Source organism: Mauremys mutica, chromosome 7 (genome assembly GCF_020497125.1).
Source record: "Mauremys mutica isolate MM-2020 ecotype Southern chromosome 7, ASM2049712v1, whole genome shotgun sequence".
Taxonomy (NCBI): Eukaryota; Metazoa; Chordata; order Testudines; family Geoemydidae; genus Mauremys; species Mauremys mutica.
This window is the reverse complement of record NC_059078.1, coordinates 20,259,494-20,278,873: the sequence shown is the minus strand read 5'-3', so window position 1 is coordinate 20,278,873 and position 19,380 is coordinate 20,259,494. Positions and strand designations below refer to the sequence as shown.

The window sequence follows — 19,380 nt, the reverse complement described above, 5'->3', positions numbered from 1 at the left end:
GCAATCTCTAGCAGATTTTGTGTGCCTGCCTCTCATTTAACTATTCCTTCTATTTTCTTATGTACACAGACAAATATACTTTGACAATGTTTTGAAAGGTGTGTTTAGAGACAAAATGCTGCTTGTATCTGAGTGAAAGCTGTTATGCATTTAATTTGTTTTCAGTAGTTAGAAAGCCAGGTATAATGTGTAAGGTTTTCAAAAGTCATAAGTGATTTTGGCTGCTCAACTTGTTACCCTTTTAAAGGGGCCTGATTTTCAGAAAGGGATGAGCCATCACCTACTCAGAATCAGAACCCTGGAAGCTGGCTCATTTGGGCACCCAAAGTTGCTAGCATGTCTACTTTGTTTTGTAAAACTGATTTCAAATTCCACCTGCTTAAAGGGATAGTCTAAGGTCAAAATTATAACAACTTGAAACTAAGAACTGATGTAACCTGTAAAACTAGTGTAAATTCCTGTTTTCCCATTTATTTCTCTTAGTTTGGCTAATGAAAGATACATGAGAAACAAACTGAGTACTTGTATAAGCTGTATTGTTTGGATTTAAACACTTTCCTGCAGGGTTTGCAACTGCCTCATACTTAAACACCTTAATTGAAATTAAAAAAAATAGTTAATATTTTATAAATGTTAGTAACCGAAATGTTAGGGTTTGTCATATTGGGGTTAGGGGGGGCAGGGCGCAGCGGAAGCAACTCCACATCTAACCTCTCATTGATTCATGTTTACATTTTTCTGCTAACACCAGTATTTGTGTTTTTGGACCCTCTTCTGTATTATTTTTAAAAAGTGTATTTGCTTCTAACAACTTGGGGCTGTCTTTCAGCCTGCCTTTTCCTGTGCTTCCACTTTTGTAAGCACAACTGATGTTTAAGAATACCTAGTTCCTGCTTTGTGCATGGAATGTGGCAGCTCACGAACCTCAACCTTGGCTTTCAAAAGCTTCCTTCCCCTTGCTACAATATTTCACTTGAATATATCTAATGGTTGAAGCAGGGGATTTTGCTTGCTTGGGATCTTAAACAGGAGAAACTACACCAAAGCTGAGGACTGTATAGTCCTTAAATCCACTTAACACATACAGTTGACGTATTTAAGGAATCAGGCCACGTGATTTTAAAATCAATTTCTGTAGGTACTAAGTTTATTAGTCCTTGGGCTGTTAGATAAGTTACTAGTGCTATTTAAAAGTTGGCTACAAGATGAGAATCCAAGGCTTAGTGATGGGGCAATTTTTGAAAAAAATTTTTTTTGCACAAAACTATTAAATAGAATGTCTGGCTTGTAAAATAGAACTTTGGGCAGTTGCTACTTCTTGAATGAACAATAATCATTGTTAGGTGGTGCCCTTTTATTCCTGTTGGTATCCAGCCAGTGTTGGTTCAGTTTCAAGTCTCTAGGGCCCTATCCTGCCCCCAATGAAGTCAGTTGGAACAGGCTCCTAGGCAGGTTGCCTGGATATACAAATAGTCTATTAATAAACTTATGCAGTGTTTGCTACTTAATCATTGCAGTATATCTTCCAGTACCTCAAATTGTGTTTTCCTTTTGGGGAACAATGCATTGAACATGTTCTTTCAAAACTTAAGCCCTAACCAGCATTCAGCTACTGTACAATGGAGACTCTTGAAATAGTTTTCTGTGGAAGTGCTGAACTTTTGTATGTTTTATTAAAAAAGAATTTCTCAGATGGCTAAGTGTGTGTTTGGGTTTTGTAACTGGGCTTTGATGCTCAAGATGCTGTAACCACAGCTGGTCCGAACTCTTCTGGAGACTGTTAAATACAGCGAGACATACAGCTTGTAGCTTGCAGACAAACAAGCCCATTACTAAAACTACACTGAAGAAAAAGGCAACTGTTTAATTGTAGATGTGCATTCAAATATTTCACTATCAGGAGGCATGTTCATATTACCTGAATTACTAGTATCCATGGTAAGGTACTTTATCTATACTAGAGCCAGCATGGTGGAGTGGTTTAAGAGCACTAAAACTTGGAGATAAGGTCTGTTTCCTAGTTTGCCAGACTTACTGTGAGGCCTTGAGCAAGTTGCTTAAACCTTGGCATACATTTCCTTATTTAACTGCAGCAACATTCCTACCTCCACCACAGCCCTTTGAAAGGCATTATACAATGGAACTAGAACTATGGTAATGGTGCTAGTTCCATTGGATTAAATATTTAAGGGCTTTGGGCTTATTCTACAATCAGAACAATTTTAAGTATGGATCCTTAATAGCTTACTTTGTACACATAAATAATGAAGCAAAACTCCATGTAAGGGGAGGTGCATTTTCTTTCTAAGCAACATAGCCAGAATTGGTGCTTTCATTGCATATATACAACCAAGGTTTCTGTAGTAACAACTGCAGCAATACATTTTATCTTATGCTGGTTGTACAGGATAGGAACCTGCACCAGTGACAGTCCAAAATTCAGTCTACATGAAGCTCTCTTAGATCTAGGATATTGGTTGACCATGCAATGGATTCCAGAGTCATCTTCCATTTATGCCTAGCTGTCACTCCATTTCAGGCCTATTTAAATCAGTGAAAAGACTCCCAAATTTCAGTGAGAGTTGGATTCTGGCCCTTACACTGAAAATGGTCCAGGGTATGAGCATGTCCTCATATGTATTTGCACAGGAGGACAAAGACCCTGAAGGGGCCTCTGGTAACTACTGCAGTATTGTCAAATCTTGCAATATGTAGAGTTTTTCTTAAAGCCTCATCTGCAGTCAAGTAATTACCAGCTTTCATTACAAAAAAGTTTAATATGAACCCTAAAAGCTCCAAGAGCAGAATGTAAAGAAACCCAAATTTACATGTTTTGAACACTTAGGACTGGTGATACTGCTGATGTAATACAGAAGTATGACAACTAAGCTACCTGAAGTCACTGCTTTTTTCCTTTAATAATTGTTCATTAGGAATACAGATAAATGACCCATAGAAATAACAGGGACCATGCACAAGATTGATCTTTGCAAACTTTATTTTTTTCCAAAAATTCAGTATAAAAATATTTCTAAATATACATAAGTACTAAAACTTTTTTTTCTTGCATTTTTAACCTCTCCACTAGGATTACAATGAGTTTGAGCTTGTGGCATAAGGCAAGGAAGCAGCAGGCTCTTAACATTACTGTATTCCCACCATAACTAGGAGTGTTCTTAAAGAGAAATTTAGGTCCATTTAGGCCCAACTATAGGTTTTCTAAAAATAATTAGTCTATATCGTTTCATTTTAAAAAAATCCCATAAACAGTTTGCATGTATTTAAACATTCCTTTACAGTGCTGCAGAGAAAGTGAAACTTGTTATGTATAGACAATGGGGTAACAGTTTCAAAAGTGCCCAAGTCCCACTGACTTACTTCTGGCCATGGCGCTCTTGCAAATTTTGCCCCAAACTAAAAGTTCCTTGTCTGCTTTCATTGTCCAAGCTATGCCATATGCAGATAGTGAATAAACATGAAGGGTGACAAGTCAGTTATTTTAGTTTAATGATAAGGTGGTGACAATATAAAAAAATATTTAAAAAATGCAACATGACAGTGTCCAAATTATCTCGAGTCTTTTCTCTCTAGAAAGGATTATGGAGGCAGGGAAAAGATCAAGGACTCAAAAGTAAAATAAGTCAAAACTATGCTTGAAGAAATCTCTGTCCTTTGCAAAACATATAAATATTAGGGATCTGCCAGGCTCTGAGGTGCTACTTGATTCTTTACATTTCCCACCTTGGGATAGACTACAAATGTGAATAAAAGAATCTCTTGCACTGCTGATTTGAAACAATACAGGTTAACTACCTATAGCAATAATAGGCCAATAACAGAGTACACAAGGGACTCCTGGATAGCAGCTACACAGGCTTCTGTTTGTCAGTAAACAAGACTTGGGGAAAGGAGATCGTGAAAGTGATGCAGAAATAGGTATACTGCAGGGGTGACAATACTTGTCAAAGGGGAAGAACAGCTGCAATGGGTCACTCTTCTCAGAAGGTATATGATATCTACAAGTCTGTTCCTCAAAGACTCCACAAATAAGGTTACCCATGACTCCAAAAGAAATGATATATCCAGTTTCATCTTTTTAGAACTCTTAATGCTGGATTAGGGAGAAAGGCTTGAGATTACACTATGGAGAGAGTCCACCTCTGACCACCAGAAATGCTTATACACTGGAGGGCTGAAAACACACACCGGGTGCTGGTATGCTCCTGTTGTGATGTATTTTTATCTACTGCCACATCTGCTCTTTGCTCTAGTTATATAATTATGACTCATTCAGTCCCAAGTAGGCAACTAGTAGAAAACAGCAAACATTTTCTAGCTCTGAAATTATTTACAAGATAGTTTTAAAGAAACCACCTCCGTCCTTGCATCGGGGAATTGAATGTAAAGGGTTTAGCACTCAGTTCTGGTCACGACTTCTCAAAGGGGAACAAGAGCGCTACTTCTCCTCTCCTTTCACGCTTGCTCTTTCTGCCTTTTTTCTCTTTTCTTTGTTCATCCACTTGCCGATTCTGAGGCCAAGAAACAACCACATCTTCGGCTGGAGTCTCTGAACTTGGCTTCCCTTCTTCATCAGAAGAAAATCCAGCTCCTTTCTCCATCATGGAGCCGGATGCCTCACTCTGGAAAAAATAAGCATGAATATTAGGGGCAGACATGCCAAACCCACAACCTCCCCCCCTCCCCTCCCCCCCGCACCAAGAAATTGGATGTGTTTTTGGCTTAATTGGCTTGTGAGTTGCTTGTTGGCTAGCTTGTTTGGCTTGTAGCTTTTTTTTTTTGGATCGGCTCCTGGCAAGGAGGGGGAGAGAGTCTGGGGTACACAGCAGGCCCACCACAGTCCCACACTGCACCCTGAGGGGATCTAGTCACAGAGTATTGAGGTTCTTAGGGATTGGCTTGTATGAGCCTTGTTTTGAAATGGGATTAGCTTGATTTTTGGCTTATTGTGAAAGTCTGGGTGCTTATTTACCACGTGAAAGTTGGCAACTGTGGTTAGGGGGGTGTTTTTTTAAGAGCCCTTTTTTGTCATAATAGTCTCATCACCATGGAACATGCTACTGTAGTTAGCAGGAGTGATCTATAACAGACAAGCAGTACATTTTATGTAATTCTCTACACAAAGCAGTATCAGTCCATGTCTCATACATGCAGCATTAATTCAAGTTCAGAAAGAATAGTCACTAGTCAAGAGAGTGTAAGAAGAAACCGGCTTCAAAATCTGACTTATCACCAAGCATGAGGAAAAACATATTTAAGGACAGAATTATTTCACTTCATAACCCAAACCAACACAGGTCACTTTGCTCCTCTGAAAACTACGTGTGGTTTGGACTTAGAAATCCAAAATACGAAGTGGATATGTCAGAAAAATAGGGCCATAATATAAAACCATGTTGCCTGGTTGCGGAGTGTTCATCTTATGTTAAATAGGGATGAGATTTCAACTGACATGATTGAGCTGAATTCTTGTTCAAAACCCAGTATGAGCTCCTATTCAAAGTTAGTGTGAGAAGAAGGGACGAGAGCTTTGCGTGAAGAGATTTTGGAAGTTCTCTCATGTACCAATTGAAAATTTAAGATTCTGGATATAAAGCAACACAGGGACAAACGCTGCTAAAGATTACATGCATCATCCGTCAAATGACTAAGCAAGTAGTGATCTTCACCACCACCTGTGTTGAAAGAGATGTAATTAGGCTGCATCAATAGAGAGGACAGCAATGGTGCTCAGTTAGCTTCATCTGCTGTGACGAGCCCAGAAGTGTGTTCACAGGCTGCAATTAACATATGGAAAGGCCAAAGTGAGCACTAGGCAAGTTACAATGTTAGGTATATTTTAAAATGAATTGAGGAAACATTTAGTTGGGCTTCTTGGGCCCCCCCACCTTTGACATTCACAAGGGTCAAATCCTGCTCACATGAATCATTTGAGCTGTCCCATGAGTAAGAAGAGATTGTAAGAACTGAGGGGGAAAAAAACAGACTCAAGAATCCAGTGCAAATTCCACTGCTACCATTTTCCTGACAGGTCTTAGCACTGCCTGGCAGGCAAATTCTGCCTTGGAAAACTCCTTAGTCCTTACTGGTAGCAGATATACACACAGATTCTTACCTTTCTGCAGTAGCGTTGCTTCAGTCTCTCTCTTATGAGAAGCCCTTTTGCCAGCAATTTCCAGTTCCCCAGTGCTCTCTTCTCTCTTTTCTATGTGCAATTGTTATTTCAAAAAAAGAAATCCTTAAAGTCAGGAATTCTGATATATTCAGAACCATACAAACAGTCTTTGGTGTTTAAACAACTGTATATTAATTTAAATGTATTGCATCACTCCTGAGCATTCAGGAGGCCTATTAACCAAACATTATATTTTAAGAGGTATCTGTTTGTACAGGAATCATTGTATTTATTCCATCATATAACTTTATACCATTTTACTCACTATCAGCACTACAGCCAGTATGGCTTTTTGCAATGTCACATCTCACAACTCCAGCAGTGTCAGGATTGGCCAATACTTATATAGGAGGCCCCCAAAGAACATGTCAGTAGATGCTGCAGGATATGGGGCATTTGTCTCTGAGTCATGAATTGGGCACTTTTCTCAAAGTCAATACTGAATCAATGCCCCACTAACCAGAACTGCTGGAGGGGCCATATCTGGATTAAATACAACACTGATGTCATGGCCATTTATCATTATTTTTGAATGAGCAGGGCTGCTGGCCCTCGTTCCCTGGCAAATTCCAACGTGGGTAATTATATTGTGCCTAAAATTTAGCCCAGGGTATGGACAGAGTAAAGTGCTTTGGGATCCAGCTGGACTAGTGGTTCTACTGAAATGTAAAATTGTGACCACTACACATGTACATTGGCTCAGCTCTGTGTTTAATGCTTGCATAGCCCCCACTTTTGACTGTTATTTTATATAACTGTAAGTGAAGGTGACTTATTGTTCAATATAAAAATAAAGACCCTGTGAAAACAATTCTCACCTCCTTTTCCCTCTTTTCTATCTCTGCCTGCTCATTCTCCCAGGCTGCAATAAGCACCTCTTTGTATTCTTCACAGACTATGTAGCCATCAGTACTGGAAAGGAGAATACATTCACCTATCAGTTTGTGCACCCGCAAAAACAGGCCAAGTGCTAGAGGAAGAAAGGAAGCCAGCCAATACATATTGATGCATCATAGACAGAAGACTACTGAGTATTGACAGAGAAAGCAGAGTATCTCACATGACGCATCTGCAAGGGTGGTTTCCCTACTCTTCCAGAGCAAGAGCAGGCTGCTAATGGAAATGAAAGGACAGGCTGTTGAGCTGAATTCTATGATGTCACGTGCCACAGCTTGCTCTGAGGTGTTCAGCCTCTACAGCAGCTGACAGTGAAAATAGCATGGTATAGCCCCTTAGCATGGAGCACCCACCATGCAGTTTACAAAATCCTCACGGGTCAAACAAACCAGAAAGCGGGCACATCACATACACTGGGTGCGAGTAGCCACCGTGAAAATCAAATCCAGTGATGGCTTGAACACAGTCAATGTCAAGTTTCCGTGCCACTCTATGCAGGTTGGGAAGCTTTAGCTGCACACAGCCTATTGGTAACATACAGGGCAGGAAGAGATACACGTTTCCATATTCATTCCGGGGAACCTGTTATTGAGAAATTAAAATAAAAAGTGAAGCTCATGCTCAGTCAGAAGATGAATGGAAATTTCTGCTCTTATTCAAAAATAGATACATTACAAGTGTCTGCTTAGTTATCCTTATTCTGATTGTCTGATTAGCGACACTCTGGCAACAATTCTTTAATAGTCAGGACACAAGCTGTATTTTCAGACATTAGCCTACATTTTGCAACTACACTGACAACCCTGGTTTATGGTTACCATCTGTGCTTCGTAACTAAGGGCTTGAAAATTAAAAATGAAAATGAACCCAGAATATGGTAGGGTGTGAATTTCAAGCGGATTAACTATTCCCAATTTTCTCCATAGGTGGATGCTCTTACACCGGAACAAGAATGCCTTATTCCAAATTAACTTAATTCACTTCCAAAGTTAATCAAGAATAACTTTCCATGTTTGCAAGCCCTGAATTGCAGGCACAGAACTCCATAATTATTTCCAATCATAAAAATGGAGGCCTACTTAAGGTGGGACTAAAATTTGGGCAGTTAACCAACATAATCTACAAATCCCAGAACTTTGGGATCCAGAAGCTGCAGACTGATCTACCACTAACACAAAGATGCTCTAGAAAAATAAAGCCTGTGTCTTCATTCCAGATTTTTATTCACCACACACACACACACACCACCTCTCTTCCCTCCTGCCTACCCTTCCGTCGACTGCCACAGGAGGCTGGTACTCTTCCGTCTGCCACAGGCCAAACAGCCCCAAATCGTTTTTCTCCCTGTTTGAAGGCTCTGCCAGTCGTGCTTTCCTTGCCTGATTGGAATATCCTTTCACCATCTGTGTAAACACAATGGCTGCATTTGTCACACTGTAGAAACAGACAGACACTAATCTGGGATCTCAGATTTTATTTGGGAGACCGAAAGAGAAGGGTATGGGAGGAAAGGAGTGCTCTTTCTATAGCTTTGACATCTGTAACTTATTGCTTATGCTTGATGCACCTAGGCACGCTGTAAGCAAGTTGGGGCCAAATCCTCTAATTCAAGGAAGGATCCTGGAAGGCTCTGAACAGAATCTAACGAGTGCAGTTCTGCTAGGCAGGAGGCCTCCAAGCAGGGATGGTCCCTGAGAGTGTGAAGAGCACATAGTGGAGTTCTGGTCAGAGCTGGCACATGGCTGGCTGATGGATCCACAGCAGCAGGGCAGCTCCTTGCAGCCTGGAGGGAAAACCACTCCTCCCCTGCCCCGCCGCCCCAGTGCAAATCTTGTCTGTGCAAAAGGTATAAAAGCAAGGACTATTTATCCAGAGAGGGCAGTGCAATGATATCATTCCAAGCTCCCTTACCTTATAGGGCACTTCCCCAATCCTCACCACTCGAGCTTGCTTCAGCCAGGTGTCCCGGGAGTGCAGTGTGTGCACACAGTCTCTAAAGAGGCCAGAACAAAAGCAACTGTCTACACTCTTTCAATGGATTGCAAAAATACACAGAACTGTCTTGCTGATCTTCAATCAAGTTAGCTACCTATATAATTTTTACAATATGACAAGCATGTATGTCTCACCTGGAATATACCGCCTCTCCTCTGCAGTATCCTAGGATAGCAGCAGTCTCAGGGTAGATGGCCTCATATTTCAGGATATGCCTCTTCAATGCATAAAGAGGGTGATTTTTATACTCTCCAATGGCTGTCGGCAGCGGTTGGTCTTGAAGCTTAACTAGAAACTGCATGACCCATGCAAATAATAGTGAATTCAATGGTCTTTTACACCAGCATTTTACAAAAAGAAGATTGTACTACAAACTTGATCCCAAAATAATCAGAAACCCATACAAAAGCAGGTAATCCAAATGACCAAAGGCATCCCTGGTGTATCTCCTTTGGTGTTGATGGAATTACACCACAGATGAACTTGGTCCAAAGTATTTAATGACAAGGGCAATGCTGTTCTATGCGACAAGTTACAAATGGGTCTGTCCTCTGCATTTGTTCTCTCCAGATTCTCTCCTAAACAGCCTCCATTTTATTTTATTTCTCGTAACTAACATATATATGTTCCCCTTAGTGATCCCAGATATAAACACCCACATATGAATACAGCAAATATTCTGGCACCAAATCCCAGCATCCATTCTCAGGGAAAATCCCAGGGAGTTTTGCCAGACTCAGGATGTCAGGATTTGGCTCTTGGTATGAAATGACCTGAATGTCTGGTATCCATTTACCTCCCTTTCTTCCTTCTTCTCTCTTTCCACAAAGGGGCTTCTATATGGTTCCAGCGTGTCTTCCCACCACTGGGGATCCACACGACATTTCCTTGTCGAAGTCATCCATGCTGGGTCATACCTTTGTGTTACGTCCTTTACGTGCCCATTGCTGTCAATCCCCACAATATAGGAAACTGGCTTGGTGGCATATTTGAAACACAGAGAGGGCTGGCCAACGATGCCACGAACACAGTCCACACCCACCCACCTGTCTTCCCGCTCAACAAAGATTTCCAACCACTGATCTGTGCCTGTGACTTTCACCACCTCCTGCTCCTCATCATCGTCACTAGAGATGATTTTGTTCCTCTTCCTGGGTGTATTAGAAGAGCCTGGAGAAGCTGCTTTTGCCAGCAATTGCTCATTTCCACCTGACTTCTTGGGCCCCTTTGATTCCAAAGACCTGGTTTTCCTGCTGTTTTCAACTGCTATCCTTGCTTTATGGGGCCCCGATGATCTCCTCTGCTTCTTAGAGACAGTTTCAAAATCCTCATCAGAGAAATGACTGTCCTCCTCCTCCGAAGCCTCAAACTCAGAATCACTGCCCTCGTCACTTCCACTCTCCTCTTTGTAAGAGGCTTTCAAGGTCACTCTTCGTCGGCATTTGTTTCTGGGCATGTGTGCTCCTTCCTCTTCCCCCTGGTTGCTTTCATCATCACTGGATTCCTTTTGTTCCTGGCAATCCTTGATCACCTTTGACTTACTTTTCCTTTTGGTTCCAGAGGTGTTTGATTCCTTGCAATCTCCTTCACTCCCTGACAGAGTCTCCTGTTTGGCTGCTTTGCAGGAGCTTTTTCTTGATGGAGCCTTAAGTTTTTTGGCAGAGCGCTTCTTGCAGGAGCTCTTGCCCTGAAAACAAAAGAGACACTCTTGATTTTTCTAGAGCAAATAATGTTTGTTAGACAAACTCCAACTTCCACTAACTGGGCTAGGTGGAAGCAGAACAAAGCTTTGTGAGTACAATACACTGTTGTTAATATGCAGGCTTTAGGGAACCATAAACCTACAGCTGGAGAGGGCCATTTGGTGGGCTTCAAGAGGCTGTGCTCTGTGTTGCTAACTCCAGAGAAGAAAACACTGGCTAGATACATGGGCTGGCTGGCTTTAAAGGATCTGAGCTTGTTAATTAGTCTCCATCACAGATGTCAGAGATGGAAAAGACCTATTCAATCATTCAGTCCAACTCTAGTGTTTCATCCAGCCTAGTTTTAAAAGTCCCAAGCAACTTGGTCTCCAAAGAAAAGTGGTGGAAGAAATTCTACAGCTTAAATCCTTGTCTCAATCACATCAGTTCAACTTGAGGTGTGGCTTTAAACTGATTTAATTTATCCTGGTGCAAAGGCTGTATGGACACTCATACTTCAGTTTAAACCTGGCTTATTTCTATTCATCTTAATTTGAATAAAAACATGTATAAGCTAAACTGAAATAAGACATTCAAACCAAAATAAGAGTGTCCACACAGCCTTTACCGTTAGCTAAATCAGTTTAACATCACACCTTAAGTTAAACCCTGGCAACTCTGCCCTAATACAGCTCATTGTCAGAAATATTTTTCTGACATGCAGCCTAATTTTTTCTTCTTCTTTAACATCATGTGACTCCTAACGATCATCCTCTGGGCCAGAGTGTGGACCCCTAAAATAGTTAATTCCTTTTTTTCCACAATCCCAATGAACCCTACCTTTCCCGCTGGCTCTTTCAGGGGTATGGGTCGCAGAGACAGCACAAGCCGGCACAGCAACTGTAACGCTCGTAGAATAAGTAAAAATATCTGTTTAAGAAAAGAAAAAAAAAGACTTGAGGTTGGAGGTGGGGAGAGGGGGTTGGGTTTTTTTAAGTATGAACAGCCATCTTAAAACCACATTGGAGCCAGATTTTAACCCAAAAGTCAGTTTCATCCAGATCTTTCAATGTGTGCTGATAAAGATTCATTTCAATTATCTCTAGTACTTACATTGCGCCCATTACCACAACGTCTGAATGTCTCACAATATATGTATTTAATGTATTTATCCTCACAACATCCCCATGTTATAGATGGGGAACAAAGAGGCTAAATGACTTGCCCAAGATTACAAAGACAGTCTGTGGTGGAGCAGGGCCTTGCACCCTGTCCTCCCAAGTCCTAGTCTAGTGCTCCAACACTGAACCGTTCTTCCTCTCAGTTCCTCATTCCTGAGGTAAATGGAGCTGAAGAAGACAAAGTGGCACCTCTTTCAAGGATGGATTGACTAAATTATGTATGCTAACAAAGATGTATGCTAATTATGTATGTATGCTAACAAGATGTTACTATACAGAAACATCTGCCATTCATGCGGACACTGCAACGGTAGTTTAGCAACGGTAACCTAGTATCAGCGGTGACCCGCTGCCTGTTTTGTTATGTGGGAGTTCAGCAGAAATGGGGAAGAATAGATAAATTCAAACCAGAAGCATTCAAACTTAGGCCTGGTTCACGCTGTCTGTGCTCCTCCTCCACCAATGTATGTAAGCATGATTCCTCAGTTCCTAGCTAGAGGTATTTCTACATCTCCAGCCACAGCAAAGACATTCTACAACTAGACCAAGGCTACAATTTCCCAAGTTTCCAAGGACACGGACGGACTTGTGGGCAGAATGCCTGCAAAATGGCAGTTCACAAGCTGCTCTCCCAAAGGATGTGACACCTTCCCTCAATGTTCAGTTTTGTGCTCATGATTTTTTTTTCTTTAACCAGCAACCCCTATGTGAACTGGAAAGACATGACTCTAGTTTGCCCCCCTACCCCAGTTCCAAAGTCACAGGCTGACTTATTGCCAGATGCCTTAAAAAATAGTCGTCAGTTAAAGCCTTCAGGCTGCTCTAAATCACACCTGGCTGCCCTTGGCCTCAAGTGGTCATTCTGACTGCTGAGGATTGCCTCAATGCAGTGACACACGTTGATCACAACTCTTTTTCCAGGTAAACCCCCTAAACCGGGGACCAAGAAGGGGCTGTGTGACCCCAGGAATCACTTTACAAAAGAGGAATCCTTAGGGAGCTGGTTAATCTGTCTTTGTAGTTGCTTTGCACTGCCACAGCAGACTCAGGAGTAATGATTTTGAACGAATGCACATACTTATCTGTGAAGCCACCAGCATCAGGATGATGATACATTAACTCAGTTGGATATTGCCTAGAACAGAGGGCCAAAAATCACCAGACCTTCAGTTGGGTATAGCTTAGAACCAGGGCCTAATCACAGCAGGACCCCGGTGAGAGCTTGTTCAGGTTATAAGGCACATATGTCATTCAAAGCACAAAGGCTACTTTCAAAACAGAAAAAAATAAAGAGAAAGCCAAGGCCCAGAGATGATCTATCAGTTTTCTTCAAATCCAGCCCCACCCCTTGAGCCTAACCTGCGACCTCTACAGCAGCAATACTGCCCCAGTGATCTGGCATCCAAACCCAGCAAGCAACCTCGGGAGCTTCCAGACTTCAAGTCACTCACATGGACCAACTCTTCATCATCTCTTGCAGCGTAGATTGCAAAGCGCCTCTCTAAAGTGGACTGCAGGCTCTCTCGATCATCAACAGAGAGTTCAGAGTTGATAGTGAAGGTTGCAACAAACCTTGAAGAATGACAAATTCACCTTAATGTCCAGTTTCCTGAATGACTTCTTCATAGTTCACCCCTCCCTTAAAAAAAAAGGGGGGAGGGGGACAGATTTTCCCCAAACTAGTATTTAACAAGATAAATCACTTGAGCTTGGGTGACTACACTCATCAATCTTGATCTCTCTCACATGAGAGAGCTGGATTACAAGGGAGGTTCTTACCATTTCACCAAGTTGGAGAGGTAGAGAAGGTCTACACGACCTGCAGGCACTTTAGTGAAGTGGGTGGGGATGATGGAAAGGCCAATAGCCTGAAGATCTGGCTGGTTGCAGACCCAGTTCCTATGGAAACCATTTGCTAGCAAACATAGTAGGTGAACCTGGAGGAGATAGAAAATAGGTTTTAAGATTGAAACAGCCAGTGTTTTTGGTACAGTTAATGACTTTACTCCTCCATCAACAGCCAGGGATAGGGCAAATACAAAGGCTCTTCAGCTAATACAACAAGCCATATTAATTCAGGTGCAACACCATTACAGTTAACATACCAGCATGAATCTGACCCAACAGCTATATAAGGAAGGAGATGCCAAGATTCTCAAAGGAGTTGTGGCCATGTAAGCCAGAGGAGAACGTGGCCTTTTGTGACTACAATTTCTGTAGCCTCTGTTGGAACAGCATAAATTCTGTCTTTCAAATGATCAGTTTTAAGATCTTTGTTTCGATTCCCTCTCCATGACACAATTATTAGGGACGTGAAATAAAGATAGCTAAAATAGGAGGAGCAGATTTTAAACTATACCTGAAATTAATGCACAATGAAATGCCAGTTAAGTTCCCTTTTTGACAGCCACGTGTCCATCTACCATCTGGAAACACTGATGAGCTTTGTTTAAACACTTCCCATCATTTGTTTTCTAGGACTAGGCACAAAACAGATACAAAACCAACGTTGTGTCTTTTCTCTTTCGAAACAACTGTCATTGCTTCACATGAGAGCAGAAGCAATATTCATCTCCAAAGACAATTTCAAAGTCAAAAGCTAGTTCTTATTTTAAATACTTTTCATTGTACTGGATTTCTCACCCTTTTCCCATAGCCAGTACAGAAACAGAAGCTGGAAGGAGATCTGCCAATAACAAAACAATGGTAAAATCATGTACATATGCCTTCCTAATTTAACTCAATGTATCTAGGTACTTATCTGGCTACCTTCATCATATCTGTGCACTACACAATAATGGGTTTATTCTTACAACACTCTAGTGAAGTAGGAAAGTCATATCCTTGGATCTAGCAATTGAGAACTGAGGCATAGAGGAAGTCTGTGTCAAAACAGAAATTGAACCCGGATCTCCTCTCCTCAGCCCCAATGCCTTGAACACAAGGCCATCTTACCCTCCAGAGGAAGGTGATAAAGGCCCTGATCCTCAAAAGGTATGTAAGTACTTAACTCCCACTGATGTAAATAGGAGTTAGGTGCCTACATACCTTTGGATCAAAATCCCTTTGGTGCTCATCAGTATTACCAGCCCCAAATGTGATGAATAGTTTAACTCCATGAATATGTGCAGGAATCACCCCAGTTCAGTAGCTAATCCTATATACACCACTGACATCGATTTTGTTCCTGAATTCCAGTAATGCAGATTCTCCAAGCAGCAGGGAATTCCAAATGATGGTCAGAGAGAACCCTGTATGTGAATTTGATTGGAACTCTGCTTTCCTTTTTCCTTTTAATTTCTAGGCATATCCATGGATCATACAGATTAGAATTGGCTCTAAATGTCATTGTGCCTTTTCAATCACATACCACAACTGTTCCGAAGTCTTCATGATCTGTACCCTCTCTGCCATGTTGCTTCTGTGACCCTCACCTTATGTGTATCTTCATGAACCTCCTTGTTGAAGCGTTTCATCATTCTCCGGAGATAGGTCTCAAACTCGGCTTTTCTTTTCTCTCTGCAAAGTGTTATAAAATAAATGAATGCTGTAATGCCCTATGGACCTACCATTCCAGATTCCTGACCAGGACTCGGAATAATCAAATGCGTCAGAGAATCAATTCCAGGTTTTATACTAAGACCCGTGCATGCTTTGGGAGAATTCAGTCAATTCTTTGCAACAGTCATGAGGTGCAGATGTGATTAAAAAACTGTGAGCTCTACATACCTTACTACTGAGACTTAGTGCCTTAATTTAAAGAGCTGTCAGTGTAGGGGGTACAGCAAACTAACAATAAAAAATACTTAGTACTTATTTAGCACTTTTCATTAACTAACTAACTACTCAACCCTCCCAATACCCATGTGAATTAGGAAAGAAAAATACAGGATACAGGTAACAAGATTCTACCTGTAACTAGGATTCATAGATCTATAAGACCAGATGTAAATTCTTACCCTCGATACCCAAACTTGTGGCTGTTCCTAACTGAATTTACAGACAGGGTACTACTATATTAAAAAATCTTATGGAAATGGGAAAAGACAAAGAAGATATATACCAGGGGTGGCCAACCTGTGGCTCTTCAGATGTTAATATGCGGCTCCTTGTATAGGCACTGACTCTGGGAATGGAGCTACAGGTGCCAACTTTCCAATGTGCCGGGGGATGCTCATTGCTCAACCCTGGCTCTGCCACAGATCCTGCCCCCACTCTACCCCTTCCCGTGCCCTCACTCCTCCCCCGCTGAGCCTCCTGCACACCACAGAACAGCTAATCGGAAAGTGAGGGGAAGGAGTGGGAGGTGCTGGGAGCTGCCAGTGGGTGGGAGGCGCTGGGAACAGGGGTAGGTGATGGTGGGTTGCTGACGTATTACTGTGGCTCTTTGGCAATGTACATTCGTAAATTCGGCTCCTTCTCAGGCTCAGGTTGGCCCCCTGATATATATAGTCATAGTACTGTATAATTACATTACAACAGCCACAGACCTCAAACTGCTTTACAAAAGTATTCTTATCTCTATTTTATACATGGGGACACAAAGGCACAGTGAAGTTAAGGGCTTGATTTTCTAAGGTGCTGTGCACCCTGAGTTCCCACTGACTTCAGTTCAAGTTTTGGATGCTCAGCACATCTAAAGGTCGGGACAGATCCTCAGATGGTCTAAATGGTCATAATTCCAGTGACTTCAAGTCAATGGAGCTATGAGCATTTACCCCAGCTGATGATAAAGAAATCTGTATGACCATAGAGTTGGAACCTGAGAGGTCTCCCACTTCTGGCCCCCCTGCTCTACCCACTGGTCTATGCTGCCTCCCCTGTATAACTGATTTTACCTTCTCTCTCTTTTCTTTGCCTGCTCTGGAGTTTCAATTTCGATCTCAACTGGTTTGCTGGGCAACACCAGTGCAGGAAGGGCAGCAGCTTCTCCTGACTTATCCAGGACAGGATCTTCGAGTTCTGGAAATGTAAAATTAAAATTAATACCCATGGAATCAATGGCCCTGGGGAGTCTCTCCTCTCTAGTTCATCTGTTCAAACGTAGCCAAAGTCGGACTGCCAAAAGTCGCTGCCATTTGGTGTCTCTTCAGTAACCTATGTTAAATGATCGGATATTCTGTATCTAAGGTATTCACGGAATGCCAGTCGCTTTAGTATCAAGGTATTGACTCAGTCCAGTTTCTAGAAGACAGGTCTCCCTTTCACTATTCTACCATCACAATCAACCCCCTTTATCAGAAAGTCCATAGAACAAATAATTACTTCAAAAGTGGGTTGAGGAACATTGGTGGAGCAGCATAAGGGAAGCTTTGCATTGCTATGGGCCGTGCTGGGTTTGTTGTGGGGACACAGCACTTGGGCTTCAGATCTGTCTCTATGGCACCTTACAAGTACACTACATTTAGACAGTTATTTGTAAAATAATCTTCATTAATATTTTTGTGGACTGGGTGCTCCACATTAGGTGGGAGCTAAGAATGCAGCCTTCTCTACAGCACTGCAGCCCTATTTAAAGTAACATGTTCTGGGACTTTACCATGTGTCCTGTGGTAGAGAGATATTATTACGTATTGTAACAATGTTAAAATTCTACCATAGCCTTGGTATTCTCAACTTCACCCTCCAGCTTTTGGAGCTCCTCTTCCCTTGGTGCCTTAGTCTTAGTGAAAGATTTAGCCTAAATGTATCAGTTCAAAAGGACTGGCAAGACTCAGGAGTGTTTTTAAGTAGGGAGTTCACTTCAGTAGGCATACATTTACAGCTACAATATAATATAGTACAATTCTGGTCTTCACAGCCTGGTTTGATGGCCAGCTAAATGGTATCTGACTGAATGACTTAACTTGCCCAGTCCCCATCTCTAGGAAATCACAGTCTGATTCTTCTGTTGGACTCATTCTAAGCTTCTCTCAGCATAAGGTGATATTTCATATTTACAAATAGTTCAGGAAGTGCCACATATTGGGTAGCAGCATTGCTACACATATTAATAGGTATCAGGTGCATAAAATGCAGAGCTGTTCTGCTCATGGACATTGGCAGCCAAACTAGGTGGGCCTTAGTAACACCAACTACCATACATAAAAGGGTCCCTAGTGTCTTTCTGAGGCAGACTGAATGAGGGGCAGGATAGAGAGGTTCTGCAGGGAGGAATCCTAAACTCAGGGGCAAATTCTGCTAGGAACCTTGTGTTATTTAAGTAAGCAGTAAAGGAAATTCCAGAAAAGGGGTATGGCTGCCCCTTTAGCCACTGTTTGTGCAAGAATAATATGAGGCTAAAATGCCCCCTGCTGGTAAGTATATTAATTTTAGTTTGGACCCATCTTTAAACACCCATGAACACTGTGATGTTCAAAATCTTGATCTGTATATTAGATTAGATTCTTTATAAATATTTATATATGAGATTCAATTTAAAAAAATCTATAGCTGTAATAGTGACTAGAAACTATCTGAATCCTAGAGAGAGGTTGCATCAGAATCAAATAAATCATCACCGAGAACTACAGGACTATATGACACTATTTAGAGCATAATAGTTGATAAGGCCACTGTAAAAGGCTGTTACCTTCCACATCCTCCCACTCATCCTCACTTCCATCATCATCATCATCTTCATTCATTTCTTTTTTAATAATTGATTGTCTCTTCAAAGTCGTCTTCTGAGAGGGGCTCGATAAAGCGCTATAAAGATTACAAAAGACAACAAAAAAAGGCTGTAAGAGTTACAGTGTGTAGTTTGTTTAAAAATTGGAGGAAAACAATATTAAAATAATAGAAAAACAAATACAATGTATCTGTATTAAAAATAACAGCTGCAAAGCCTTAAAATATTTGACAAGAAAAGCACAAATGCAAAGAATGCAAAGATCTGTACTTGTAAAGTAAAACATCTCTGCCATAAATAGAGGGAGAACAGTAAATATGGGGAAATATTCTTCCCAGTGCAGTGTGTAATGTTAGGTCCCCATCCTGTAAGGATCTTCATGGAGATGGATACCTGCACCCTCAAAAGGTCCCAGGGAAATCAATGGGGCTCTACATAGATGCAGAGGTTCTATCTCCTGTTTTGCAGGATCAGGGCCTTACAGAATTCATGCTCTGAACTGTTAATCTTGCTGAAGCCTCATCTGTATAAAAAGAATAGGAATTAGAACTGTTTCTGTTTTGCTATTTTAGTAAATTTTGTTCAGGTTGGCCAGTGAAACAAGACTGATCAGTTTCACTTCCTGCTATTAGTCCATACAAAAGCTTCTATTGGACATTTTTAAATACAAATGTCATAGAAGTGTAGGACTAGAAGGGACCTCCACAGGTCATCTAGTGCAGTCCCCTGCACAGAAGGCAGGATTATTACTTCCTCTGTTGCAATTTAAGCCCATTTCTTTTTGTCACAGGATTACATTTCTCCTCCCTACCCTCATTTAAA

At 41.4% G+C, this 19,380-nt stretch overlaps 1 protein-coding gene across 4 annotated transcripts in view; it reads right to left on the bottom strand.

Annotated features, from left to right (window-relative positions):
• Nucleotides 1-2,980: 2,980 nt before the first annotated feature.
• XPC (XPC complex subunit, DNA damage recognition and repair factor) overlaps nt 2,981-19,380 on the bottom strand; it is a 28,924-nt gene continuing 12,524 nt past the window's right edge. For all 4 annotated transcript variants that reach the window (XM_045025658.1, XM_045025655.1, XM_045025656.1 and 1 more), the window contains 14 exons: nt 18,520-18,635; nt 16,787-16,910; nt 15,383-15,467; nt 13,728-13,885; nt 13,400-13,520; nt 11,608-11,697; nt 9,882-10,772; nt 9,220-9,380; nt 9,002-9,083; nt 8,359-8,493; nt 7,503-7,672; nt 7,012-7,105; nt 6,134-6,223; nt 2,981-4,640 (listed from right to left, as the gene is read on the bottom strand). In XM_045025658.1, coding sequence (XP_044881593.1) covers nt 4,428-4,640; nt 6,134-6,223; nt 7,012-7,105; nt 7,503-7,672; nt 8,359-8,493; nt 9,002-9,083; nt 9,220-9,380; nt 9,882-10,772; nt 11,608-11,697; nt 13,400-13,520; nt 13,728-13,885; nt 15,383-15,467; nt 16,787-16,910; nt 18,520-18,635 — 2,530 coding nt within the window. In that variant the 3' untranslated portion in view covers nt 2,981-4,427. The remainder of the gene's footprint in view (nt 4,641-6,133; nt 6,224-7,011; nt 7,106-7,502; nt 7,673-8,358; nt 8,494-9,001; nt 9,084-9,219; nt 9,381-9,881; nt 10,773-11,607; nt 11,698-13,399; nt 13,521-13,727; nt 13,886-15,382; nt 15,468-16,786; nt 16,911-18,519; nt 18,636-19,380) is intronic.